The sequence below is a fragment of the Mercenaria mercenaria genome, chromosome 4, assembly GCF_021730395.1.
Source record: "Mercenaria mercenaria strain notata chromosome 4, MADL_Memer_1, whole genome shotgun sequence".
In the NCBI taxonomy this organism is placed as follows: domain Eukaryota; kingdom Metazoa; phylum Mollusca; class Bivalvia; order Venerida; family Veneridae; genus Mercenaria; species Mercenaria mercenaria.
The window spans coordinates 72,777,341-72,790,529 of NC_069364.1; the positions used below are offsets into that span (position 1 = coordinate 72,777,341).

At 34.8% G+C, this 13,189-nt stretch overlaps 1 protein-coding gene across 1 annotated transcript; it reads left to right on the forward strand.

The window, feature by feature from the left end:
• Positions 1-6,422: 6,422 nt before the first annotated feature.
• On the forward strand, positions 6,423-7,592 carry LOC128556665 (uncharacterized). Its single transcript, XM_053542274.1, has one exon. It carries the CDS (start codon positions 6,423-6,425, stop codon positions 7,590-7,592), a length of 1,170 nt encoding a protein of 389 aa, XP_053398249.1.
• The last annotated feature ends 5,597 nt before the right edge of the window (positions 7,593-13,189 follow it).

Consider the following 13,189-nt stretch of genomic DNA (forward strand, 5'->3'; position numbering starts at 1 on the left):
TTAATTGATATTATTTATAGATCTATAGATCTAGCTAATGACGTCATAATAGTGCCAGTGCTATGTGACGTCACCAAAGTGCACACTATTTTAGACAAGGTTTTTCCCTAGGGAATGACAGGAATAGAATATCTCTATCCCTGGCACGTGCTCGAACAAATGTATACTTTCCCTGCTAGGAAGGCAAGAATATAAGAATCTTACATGCCCATCAGTGTTAGACGTGGTTTTCAGTACCCGAAGGAGAGTGTAGAATGGAAAACCAATCGTTAGCGAGGTTTTTTTATCCAAGCTGTCCCGAGGGTTGGGGAAACAGCTGTCTTATACAGGCAACGTGTTAGATCATTTTTCTTGCCTATCACGTTCAAAATAGATCTTGGAGACAAGTGGATTTAGATATTTTCTCACCCTAGTGCACGTTATTTCAGACAAAATATTTCCCTAAGGAAAGAAGGAATATCTGTCCCCGGCGCGTGCCCGGACAAATGTATACTTTCCCCTCTAGGTAGGCAAGAACACACATTTGTAACTAGGGTAGGTTTTATGTGGAGTTAAGAGTTAAATGAGTTGTTTCCCTTTGACCTAGTTGTAGGAGATGTTTCCTTTTGACTTCTGTTTTAGTTGCCGCCAAAACTGGTCACATGACCTGAGCTCTTCTGTTTTGGAGGTTGTTTTTAGTTAGACATGTTGAAAGGCAGTTTGCCGGTATTTTTATAGGAGGATTTCATGCACAGATCACACAGTGAGACAGGGTGGAGTGAAGCAGAGAACAGGGCAGTTTGTACACCTGATTCCATAAATTGGGTGTCGTCTTCATGCTATCATCATCATCTCTGGCTTTGTATTAACTCAGTAACTGATGTCACGTGTCTTAATATAAATAAAGAAGAAAAACCGAACCCAGCCTTGGATGTTTATATACTAATTTTTAATACATAAATAGCCAAAGGTTACATTTGGCGCCCAACATGGGACTCGAGAAATAAATTGGACATGGTGACTTAGCTAAAAGATAGAAACACTGGATTTTATACAGATTACAAGTGCATGAACAGTAAGCCGACGTTTAGCATAAGAACACAGACTTCTTGTCTTAGGAATAGGACTGAGAACAAGTGACTTTGGATTTTTAAAGTTAACACAAGACTTAGTGTTCGTATAACAGTATTGAACAAAGTAACGTTCGTCATTTATCCACATTAAATAAGTGATTAGTGAGATACAGACAGAATTCATATTCGAACTGTCATGAATGTTTTATTATCAGTTTTAAGCAGCAATTTTACATCAGACTTGACACTGTACAGTGAAAATAGTTCATTGTTCTTTGTAAGCCAACAGTGATAACCGGATGGACTTTTACTATGAACAGTATTATTCAGTGGAATTCTATTGGTGGTGATCAAAAAAGATAGATTTGACAATTTACAGTTATAAGGGATCAAGTTTGGTTCACGGCGTCAACGGAAGTCGATCAGTGATAGTCAAAACCGTTACACTTGGCTGTCTGCAGTACGAAGGACTCACTTTTGGATCAGGATATAGACGGGATTCGATCAGTGGTAGCCTTGATGACAAACACGGCTATTTGCAGCGACTGGATTTACATACGAGGCAATGGTAGGATTTGATTAACAATAACAAAGACAATATAAATAAACAAATTGTGTTTGGTACAGTGACAGTGTTATATTGAACTGAACTATCAGAAATACTAAATTCAGACAACAGAACATTTGTGGTGATGTACATGTATCCAGAAAAACTTAGACAGTGCATCATAATAACAGTTGTCAGAATATAAACATTTAAGAGACAGAATTGTGATCTAGTGGCTTTACCGGTCAACAGATTTGTAAGTAACTTAAAGGTGATTGAACATTCAGAAATTGTAGTTGTTCCAGGCTTAGATTGAAATTACCACTTAATTTTTGAAGTTTTGAAAAAAAAATAAGCAAAGCATAGCTATATAGCCTGTTTGAGACTGCAGTTTTTGAAAGTAGCAACTTTTATAAGTTTCAGATATAATTATTTGATACTTTGTCTGGAGGTCAATAATGTAGAAAGTCCGAGAGAAATTCACTATGCATCATATCACAGTTAATTAATTAATTGGTAAAGGGATCAATATTTCACATAATTTTCTCTTCATAGCTTATATTTCCTGTCTTATCACAAAATTCTTAACTAACTAATATCTATAATTGTCATCTTTTCAGAACCGTCTCACTTTAGTGTTATATCAAAAAAATAATGTAAACAAACTGTTGTTACAGTTTTTGACCTCAGTGTTGAAATTCCTGACCTGCTGTCAGCATCCTAAAATCAAATTTATTTAGTATATTTAAAACATTATAGTTTACTCTGTGGTTTATAACACTTAATGGATTTGACTAAAGACAAAATAGTTGGTTGTTTGATTAGTTTAGTGTAGTTTTAGTTGGATTATTTTGTGTAGAAGCTATTCACAGCTGCTTGACCTTGCTGGGTCTATTTTGAGCAAGTAAACATTGGTATTCCCTGGGATTCCTGATTTGTTTTAGGTCTGGCTCCCATTGGTTCCATCTTGACTGTTGTCTCTCCAATATGTTTGATTGCAGATATAACATCTTCCGGTGTTGTACCTGATTTTTTTATCTTCAATGCGTGAAATGCCGCTAAGATGTTTTTGTCTTCTTCCGTTAGTTCAGTGTCTGTAACATGTTTCGGTTCTATACTTTCATCCTTAACATCTGGGCTGACTTCTTTTTCTCCCCCAGTTTTTGGTGCTCCCCCAACAGCTATACCGTGTTACTCGTCGTCACTCATTGTTCAAAGTTTCTTTTTCTAATATGTCAGTTTATGGCACTTTGAATCCTTTCTCTAAATGTATCAACTTCTCTTTCCTTCTGTTACTTTCAGTTAATTCTGAAAACTTAATCAGCTTGCTTGGTTCACTAGTACAGTGTCTATTTCACTCTAATTTACTTCTACCTCAACTTATCTTCTTACAACTTTTCACTTGAATCACTTTTCAATAAGTTCAGTTTATGAACCTTTCACTTCAATCGATTCAGTACTGATCAACTTATTTCACTTTATTCACTTAAGTAGCACTCCTTCAGCTACTTCTATGCATGCGCATTTATCTAATTCACTTTTGCAGTGTCTATTCAATTATTTCAATTTATTTTCCAAGTATTTATTCAGTGAAATAGTGTCTGAATACCTATTTCATTTCATTCACCCACGACAATTTTATTATTTATAAATATGATAGCACACTCTACTTCTTCTTATTAAGTTCACTTTTCTCTCAACCTTTCTAAATTTTCAATTCACCTTCAATCTAGGTAATTCACTTTGGCTTCTGTTCGATAAATTTATTGCACTTTCAAAGTTTTTAGTGCAATTTGCTGCCGACCTTTCAATAATAGATAATCTCACTTTCTATCTATTTAATTCGCTTTGCTGTCGACCTTTAATATAATCAATTCACACTGAATCCAGTTAATTCACTTTGCCGTCAACCTCTCTATTTCTATCTAGTTAATTCACTTTGTCGTCTGTTCAATAACTTGTTGCACTTTCAATGTATTTAGTTCAAATTGCTGCCGACCTTTCAATAATAGATAACCTCACTTTCTATCTATTTCATTCGCTTTGCTGTCGACCTTCAATATACATGTAGTCAATTCACATTGAATCTACTTAATTCATTGTGCTGTCAACCTTTCAATATATTCACTGTACATTCAGTCTATTTAATTCAGTTTGCCGTCAACCTTTCAAAATATTCAGTGCCCATTCAAGCTATTTAATTCACTATACCGTTAACCTTTCAAAATATTTTGTGTATATTCAATCTATTTAATTCAGTTTGCCGTCAACCTTTCAATATCATCAATTCATATTCAATAAATCTATTTAATTCAGTTTGCCGTCAACCTTTCTACTTCATGACGACATCATTGATAATCTACATATAGATGATTGTAAACAACTTACTCTAGAACAAACTCAACAAATAAAACAGATTCTGCAAAAACATAAGGTCATTTTCTCCATTAGTGACGTTGATATTGGAAATTGTGAGAAGATCAAACATCGAATAGATTTACTAGATCAGACTCCATTTAAACAGAGACACAGACGAATACCCCCAATGATGATTGACGAAATCCGAACACACTTAGAACAGTTATTAGCTGCAGGAATCATCAGAAAGTCAAAATCACCATGGTGTTCCAATGTCGTATTAGTAAAGAAAAAGAATGGAAAAACCAGAATGTGCGTGGACTATAGATTATTGAACAATAAATGTGTGCGTGATTCATACGCCCTTCCCAGAATTGAAGAAGTTTTCGACGTGTTAAAAGGCAGTAAATACTTTAGCACAATTGATCAAAAGGCAGGCTATCACCAAGTAGAAATTGAAGAAGAGCATAAAGAAAGAACGGCTTTCACTGTTGGCCCGCTAGGTTTCTTCGAGTACAACAAGATGCCATTCGGACTTGCTAACTCCCCTGCGACGTACCAACGGCTTATGGAAGAATGCCTAGGAGACTACAACATGAAAATCTGTGTCATCTACTTAGACGACCTCATCATTTTCAGCAAAACATTTGAGGAACACCTTACACATTTAGATCTAGTGTTAACAAGGCTAAGAGAATGCAATTTAAAACTTTCATCTGAGAAATGCTTCTTTATTTAACAGAAGGTACACTTCTTAGGACATGTTGTAAGCGAAGATGGAGTAGAGACTGACCCAGAAAAGATACAGAAGATAAAAGAATGGCCAACGCCCAGAAACTCCGATGAATTAAGATCTTTTCTTGCTTTCGCGTCGTACTACAGAAGGTTCATTGAAAATTTTTCTGCTATAACACGACCTTTATCAGAACTTCTACCACCAACATCATCAAAAAAGTTGAAAAAATCTACAAGAGATTGGGAATGGACAGAAAGAGAAGAAGAGATATTTCAGAAATTGAAGATAATTCTCTCATCACCCCCAATATTGGCGTACCCAGATTTTGAATTACCCTTTGAACTGCATGTTGATGCTTCGACAAAAGCTCTTGGAGCAGTTTTATATCAGATACAAGAAAAAAAGAAACGTGTCATTTCATACGCAAGCCGACTGTTAACAAAATCAGAAAGAAACTACTCAGCATTTAAATTAGAATTCTTGGCATTGAAATGGGCAGTTACAGAAAAGTTCTCAGATTATCTCACGCTGAAACACTTCACAGTACTAACCGACAATAACCCACTCACACACATCCTAAATTCAGCTAAATTAGACGCTATGGGACAAAGATGGGCATCAGCGCTTGGAGAATTTGATTTTGAAATTCTATATAGACCTGGCATTAATAACGCCGATGCAGATGGAATGTCACGTTATCCGTATGAACAGGTGGAGAGTGATGGTACAGACATGATCAAAATAGAAAACAATGTAGTCAAGACTATTTGTAGCAGTATAGTGGTACCACCTTACATAGAAATACTACCTGCAGCAGAGATCAACATAGTTGAAGCAACAGAAGAATATGGACAAATGGCACAACTAGAGTTTAGAGAAATAAGAAAGATGCAAAGACAAGATCCTACTATAGAAAGATGAAGACGTGCAGTGATTGACAAACGCATACCAAATAAGAACTTTGATAAAGAGGACATGATTATGCGTAAACACTTCAACCATCTTAAAATGAAAAGAGGTATTCTGTACAAGTATTTGGAAGAAAATGATCTTTACCAACTTGTCGTCCCTACTTGCTATAGAAAAGATATATTGAAAGGACTTCACGATGAAGTAGGTCATCCTGCACGTGAGAGAACACTTGGTTTGTTACGTGAAAGATTTTTTTGGCCGAGGATGACTGTGGATATGGACAATTGGATATCAAAATGCAATCGGTGTCTCAGGCGGAAATCGAAAACCAGTTCATTTGCACCATTGATCAATATAACAACATCATATCCACTAGAATTGGTATGCATGGATTACCTTACACTGGAACCAGCAAAAGGTGGTACTTCAAACATCCTGGTTATAACAGATCACTTCACTAAATTCGCAATGGCTATTCCAACAAAAAACCAAACGGAAGGAACAACAGCAGAGGCATTTTATAACCACTTCATAGTTTACTACGGGATACCAACCATCATACATTCAGACCAAGGCGCTAACTTTCAATCAGAAATAATGAAAGAATTGTGTAAGGTTACCAACATGAAAAAGAGCAAAACCTCTGTATATCACCCAATGGGAAATGGAATTACTGAGAGGTTTAACCGGTCCTTATTAGACATGTTAGGAACATTAGAAACAGCAAAAGACCGACTGGAAGAAATACATATCATCTCTTGTCTACGCATACAATTGCACACCACACGAAACAACCAAAATTTCACCGTATGAACTAATGTTTGGCAGAAAACCGAAACTTCCAGTAGATATGCTATTTCAACAAGCAAATGATCAAACAGAAGAGAAAACAGTAAATGAATACTCTGAAGACCTAAAAAAAAGAATAGAGAAGACAAAAGAAATTGTAGAACAACACACTGAAAAGGCAAGACAGAAACAAAAGAAGTTCTTTGATAGAAAAGCAAAAGCTGTAAAAGTATCTGTAGGTGACAAAGTGTTAGTAAAGATCTTGAAATTTGATGGTAAACACAAAATTGCGGACAAATTTGAGGAAGAACTTTATGAAGTTATTGAACAACAAAGAGGAAACATCCCAGTGTATAAGGTTAAAGCAGAAAGATCAGGCAAAGTTAAAACTCTTCATAGAAATCACTTGTATTTGGTCAATGATAAAGACAATACAAATGAGGTCAATGAAAGAGTTCAATCTCGTACAGAAACACAAGTGAGAGGAAATGAACAGGTACCTGAGAAGAGATTAACTTCAGATAAAGTTGATCAGCCAAATGGCAAAGAGATAAAGAAAAGAGAAGAAAAAGTTAGTGACGTCACTGATGAGGAGTCTGATGAAGAGACTGGATTAACATATGTGTTACCCACATATCGACATGAGGACGCTCATGATCCGGATACTAGTTCTGAAACACAGAGAATAGAAAGTGAGAAAGATGAATGTGTGCCTGAGGTCTTAACTACAGAGAGTATTGAAACAGATACAGTTGGGATTGATGTTCTGTCAGATCATCATACGACAATAGTTAAGAAGATTGATGAAGAAAAGGAAAAAGGACCTAATACACCAAAAGATCAAACGGGATGTACAAATGCATTTGTAGACAACACAGAGAAGAGAGACACAGATATTGTGATACAAAATATAGATAACGAAGTGACAGTTGGAAGTTCAGATAATGTAGGTGCTATAGGTGACAATATTAGTGAAAGTGAAAAAAGTAAGAAACATAAGGGAGTTATAGAATTAGACAAAGATTCTACTACAGACACAAGGAATGTTTTGATAGGACAGAAAGATAAAGACGAAAAAGCTAAACAAATTATAAATGTGTCTCCACCAAAAGCAGCACCTAGACGCTCCAAGAGAGATAAGAAAGAACCAGAATGGCATAAAGATTATCATATGAAACAAATGATATATTATGTGTAATGATAGTTTTAATTGATGTATAATGTTGTTTTAATATGATATTGTATAAGGATATACTTTTTTGTGAAAATTAATTTGATCAAGAATAAATTTCAAATTAATGAAGAATGTAATAACTATATAAATAATGTATGATGCTATGGATGTACTCATTCAGTCAATTTTAAAAAATTGCATGGTCGCAATTTAAAGGTCAGGGGGAATGTTATAACAACTTTTGAATTTTGTTTTGGAAGTCAAGGATTAGTATAATAATGTTTATTATATTATAAAAGTATGTAAGGATAAAATTTTTGCAAGTTAAACAGGTGGTTGTTAAGGTATGACGTACAAACACAGTGACTGTTGACATAATGACGGGACGTCATTTAACAGAGTGGGGGAGAGTGTAACTAGGGTAGGTTTTATGTGGAGTTAAGAGTTAAATGAGTTGTTTCCCTTTGACCTAGTTGTAGGAGATGTTTCCTTTTGACTTCTGTTTTAGTTGCCGCCAAAACTGGTCACATGACCAGAGCTCTTCTGTTTTGGAGGTTGTTTTTAGTTAGACATGTTGAAAGGCAGTTTGCCGGTATTTTTATAGGAGGATTTCATGCACAGATCACACAGTGAGACAGGGTGGAGTGAAGCAGAGAACAGGGCAGTTTGTACACCTGATTCCATAAATTGGGTGTCGTCTTCATGCTATCATCATCATCTCTGGCTTTGTATTAACTCAGTAACTGATGTCACGTGTCTTAATATAAATAAAGAAGAAAAACCGAACCCAGCCTTGGATGTTTATATACTATTTTTTAATACATAAATAGCCAAAGGTTACACATTCTATGCGTGCGTACTTACCGTGGTATGTTTAAGATATGTATTTATTTTGTTTATAAATTCAAGCATCGTCGTCAACGTGAAAAAGCAACGCAGATATTCCTGAGTATTTATTAAAATTTAATGACGTTGAGGTAGAGTGTATTCATTTATAATGTACTAGTATTTTGCGCTTTATGCCAGAATATTTATAGCGCATATTCATTTCGTTTTTATAACATCTTCAGAATCCCTCGGAAGCAGAAAAATGCTTACATGCGATAAGAATAATCTTCCCGCATAGAATTTATTAAACTCATAAAATGCTTGGCAGAGCTTCTCATCTTATCATTTTATTCAACTCGTGCAATAAAGTCATGTGACAGGAAACTCGTGTAATATCCTCTACATTGTATATAACTGCACGTGTATTTTGAAATGTGCGCACACGCAAAGCATGTTTCGACTTAGATTGTACACTAAAGTTATGTATAGGCAGTCTTTTAATTCAGTCATCCTCTCTTGTCGCAAGACAGACTGACAAAATATGATATATATGACCTGTATTTCTGGCTCATATGCCTATGTCTTCAACTTCCTTTCAATTTTCTCTAGTTTTTGTAACTAGTTTTGTGAATACAATGAGTGCACGGATGCTACTCGCGAGTACTCCAGAAAAATATAGTTGGGATCATGTATATGTTTATTTAGCGGGAAACATATAAAACTGTATTTAAATTCTCCTGTGACAGGTCTTTCATAAATGAAATAATAATTTCATGAAATCGTCAACAAATGTACAATTTCTCCATATACCCCTATAGAAAATTTGTATCTTTTAGCGTAAACGATTTGTATCTTTTAGCGAGCCTAAAATGTTGTATCAGTTAGCGTTAGTTTTGTATCTTTAAGCAAGCCTCGATTTTGTATCATTGAGCGTTGATTGTATCATTTAGTGTCAGTTTTGTATCGTTTAACGTCAGTTGTTTCATTTAGCGAAGTTGTATCATTTAGCGTTCCCACACCCCTTTCGTTTAGTGTCGATTCCTTGTCCAAAATAAAATTAAAAGCAAGTCGAAAGATTTCCTGCTGCCAGAATTTGTATAGACATATCCATGTTCACGTGCACCAACATTTTAACGCACGGGTGGACGGGTGGACAGGTGGACGTATTATTTTTAAGCGTGCACGCACATTCTAGCTGTACTAGATATACGTGTTTACTTAAACATTAATAAGTGTACGCGTAAATTTATTTCTACACACGCGCATAATTTAACGCGCGCATGCGAAATTCTATGTGCCTGTATATATATCAGGTTGTAGTAATGTTAATGCATTATTGATGCATTATTTTTTTCAAATAATGCCAAGTAATGATTAATGCCACAATTTTAGCATTGAAAATAATGCTAATTTAATGCCAAAGGAAGTAATGCTAATGCTAATGCTTAGCATTACTTAGGCATTATTTTCTGTATCACTGGGAAAAAACCATAATACATATGTATGCTGTTATTTACACAGGTTGTAGCAGTTCTTTAATAGATTATTGTTTATTTTTATTAAACTGTCTAATGGTATAATTGCCTTTTGTTCAATGTACACCTGAAAGATTTGAACAATACATTTAACTATACATGTAGATGACCTAGGTAAACTGGGATCAAGTAAACTATTTAAAAATGATTAAATGAAAAACAAACAAATAGTGCATGTGATAATAACATGCAATGATTCACAAAAAGTAATACTAATGCTAATGCTAATGCATCCTATGTAATGCTAATTTAATGCATTATTTTGATAAAAATGAGTAATGCTAATGCTAATTTAATGCCATTTTTTTCCAAATAATGCTAATTTAATGCATTACTTTTGCAAGTTATTATTAACAACCCTGATATATATACGCGTGCGCATATACATGTTCCATAATGGGCGTTTAATTTTAAGCATGCACGCTTTATTCTGAGTGCTTGTATATTTGCATATATGCATACACATATGAACGTGCACGAGTAAATTAATATATAAGTATGTACCTACATATTTGCAATTACACATACATTTTTATTGATGGTTTGACGTCGTGTGAATGAAATAAAGCCATAAACAAACTAGTGTAATACAGTTCTGACGTTAGCGTCATTTTAATTCGGATTTTCTTGGTCGCTCGTAGATATTCTAGCATAAAACATGTGTTAACAGAAAGATTCACGTGCTGTTATAAAACAGAAAAAAACAACAACAGATATCCCTGCGCATTTCATTGAAATTAAATGACGTTGAGGTAGAGTTTATATATTCATTTTGCATTCGTTTACGCGCTTTATGCTTAAATAGTTTTAACTCGTGTCCATTTCGTGTAATAACATCTTTAGAACCCCTCGGGATTCTGCATATGTTGCAACACGAAAAACATGCGTTATCCCTACAAAGAAAGAAGAAATTTTGATGTTTCAGCATAACAAATCTTGCCTTTGATAAAAATTCTTCGCATAGAGCCTTTCATTTTATTATTTTATTCAAATTGTGTAATTAAGGGTGCTATAGTTATCTGAATACATGTTTTATACTTAAAATGACATTAACCAATATAATGTACTAAACTTGTTGCAGTGATTTAGACTGAACGCCGAACACCATGTCTTTGTTGTAGGTATGTGTTCGAATAAAGTATTCAAAACAATGTAATATGATACGTACTAATTGAATTATAATTGCTAATACTCTAAAAAATCATCATGGGTTCGAACCTTCGAACCTACACGTTATGCACTGTGCAGTCTTTGTTAGATTTTCTAAAGTGAATCATCAGCCGAGATGATCCGACTACCAGATCAATCTTATTATGAACTCGTCCAAAAGGTCATTTTTGAAGGTGAAAGTGTATTTTACCCCAACAGAAAATTTATATCTTTAGGCGTCAACGATTTGTTTTGGTTAGCAAGCCTAAAAGGGATTAAATTTATAACACTTCCGCTTTTAGACACAATGTCTATAATCAAATCGTCATGGAGAAGAAAGTGCGGATGGCGCCTCGCCCGAGGACCGATCTCACGACCACGCGATCTGTAGATTTGCGCTGTCACTTTTGAACTAAGCAGGTTGGCTACATTTTTTGCATAACTTTTCACTAGGGAAAAAAAACCATACAGAAAGTATTTCCTGTTGGAACGCATTCCCATGGGAAACGCTTCCCTTGGGAACTGTTTCCTACAGGAAAGCATTCCCATGGGAAACTTTTCCCAAGGGAACAATTTCCTATGGGATTCCAAAAGGAATTCTTTCCCATGGGAAAACTAAATTATGTTTTTTTTATCAAATAAACTAGCCAGTGCTATAAAAGTATTTTTATAAAACAGCTATGATGTTTTTCTAATAGTTTATATGAAAATAAAAAAATAAGGTTTTCCCATGGGAAATTCCGATGGGAAAGATTTCCCAAATGTTTCCCATGTGGAAAGCCATTTTCCCACGGGAAATGACCGTTTCCCATAGGAAATCGGGCATTTCCCATGGGAAACAGAATAATATAATAACAATATTTAATAAAATAATAAGACTAGAATGATGAAAGTTGTTGGCTGCTATACGGTAGATATGGGCTATCATTCAGTACCATTTTAAAGTTCAAAGCATTTATAGAAGTACTTGACGTTTTTGCCAATTTATTGTCCGTGGCAAATTAAAATTGGCGGTCATTCTATACACATTTTAAGTGTATAATGTTTTAACCCTTATCATGCTTGACACGATTGATTCTGCCTTTGCGACTAGTGTAGATCATGATCAGCCTGCACATCCGTGCAGACTGATCAAGATCTGTACTGTTCGCCATTCAATCAGAATATCTTTTTGGTAAGCACCCCTTTTAACAGTTAATGGTACTGTCCAAATTGAAAGATGGACAAGTTCACTATAGAATTTTAGCAGGGCAAGTACATTACTGTTTATACACACAAACATGTTAATTTTATGTCTACTTAGTTGGTATGAATTTTCAAATATGAATTCGGGTATAAAACATCTTTAAGCGGAAAGAACGCTTAAGTATAGGTTGATTTTATTTTAAAGCCAGTGTCTATCAGTTCATAACGCTGACAAAAGTTTTGAAATCAGACCACTATTGAATAAGATTTGGTGGTCTGCAGTTAAAGAAAATGGCTAATAATGGAGGCAGCCATTTTAGTGTTGACATCATTTACATACTGCTAAATTGTTTAATTTATAAATGCCCTTTCAAACAGATTCTTTTTGTAGTTTCTTGAGTTTGATAGACAAAGCAAAATTATTTCTTTCGTTCTGTTGAAATATTGGAGAAAATATTTATCAGAATTAAGAGAATAATGTAAAAATAAATATCTATAACTTAATCCGCGTTTTGTTTTATGTTGCCATGGAAACTTCTTTCACTGCTTTAAATGATTTAAGAAGAACTGTCAGATAGACTAAACATAAAAAACATCGCCATCCTCTTTAAAGACATATCTGACAGTTAACTATATGTAGGTTATAATGCAGTAATTCGGTCCAAAATGTGCTTCCGAAAGAAGTCCCTAATAAATAGATCCTAATTTTTTCCATTTTTCGCGCATTTGCGCGTAAATCGGGGGCCAAATGGGCATTATTTCACTCGTGGAATGAATTTACATAAAATAGGACACGTTTCATGCTAATACTCGCATGTTTTCGAGTTGTTCACTTGAAAACGAAAGTAGTGTGTTTATTCTGCGGACCGCTTTCTGAAATGCGGCAGTATGAGGGTACCTGACTTCAGTTGACTTGCATTTCAC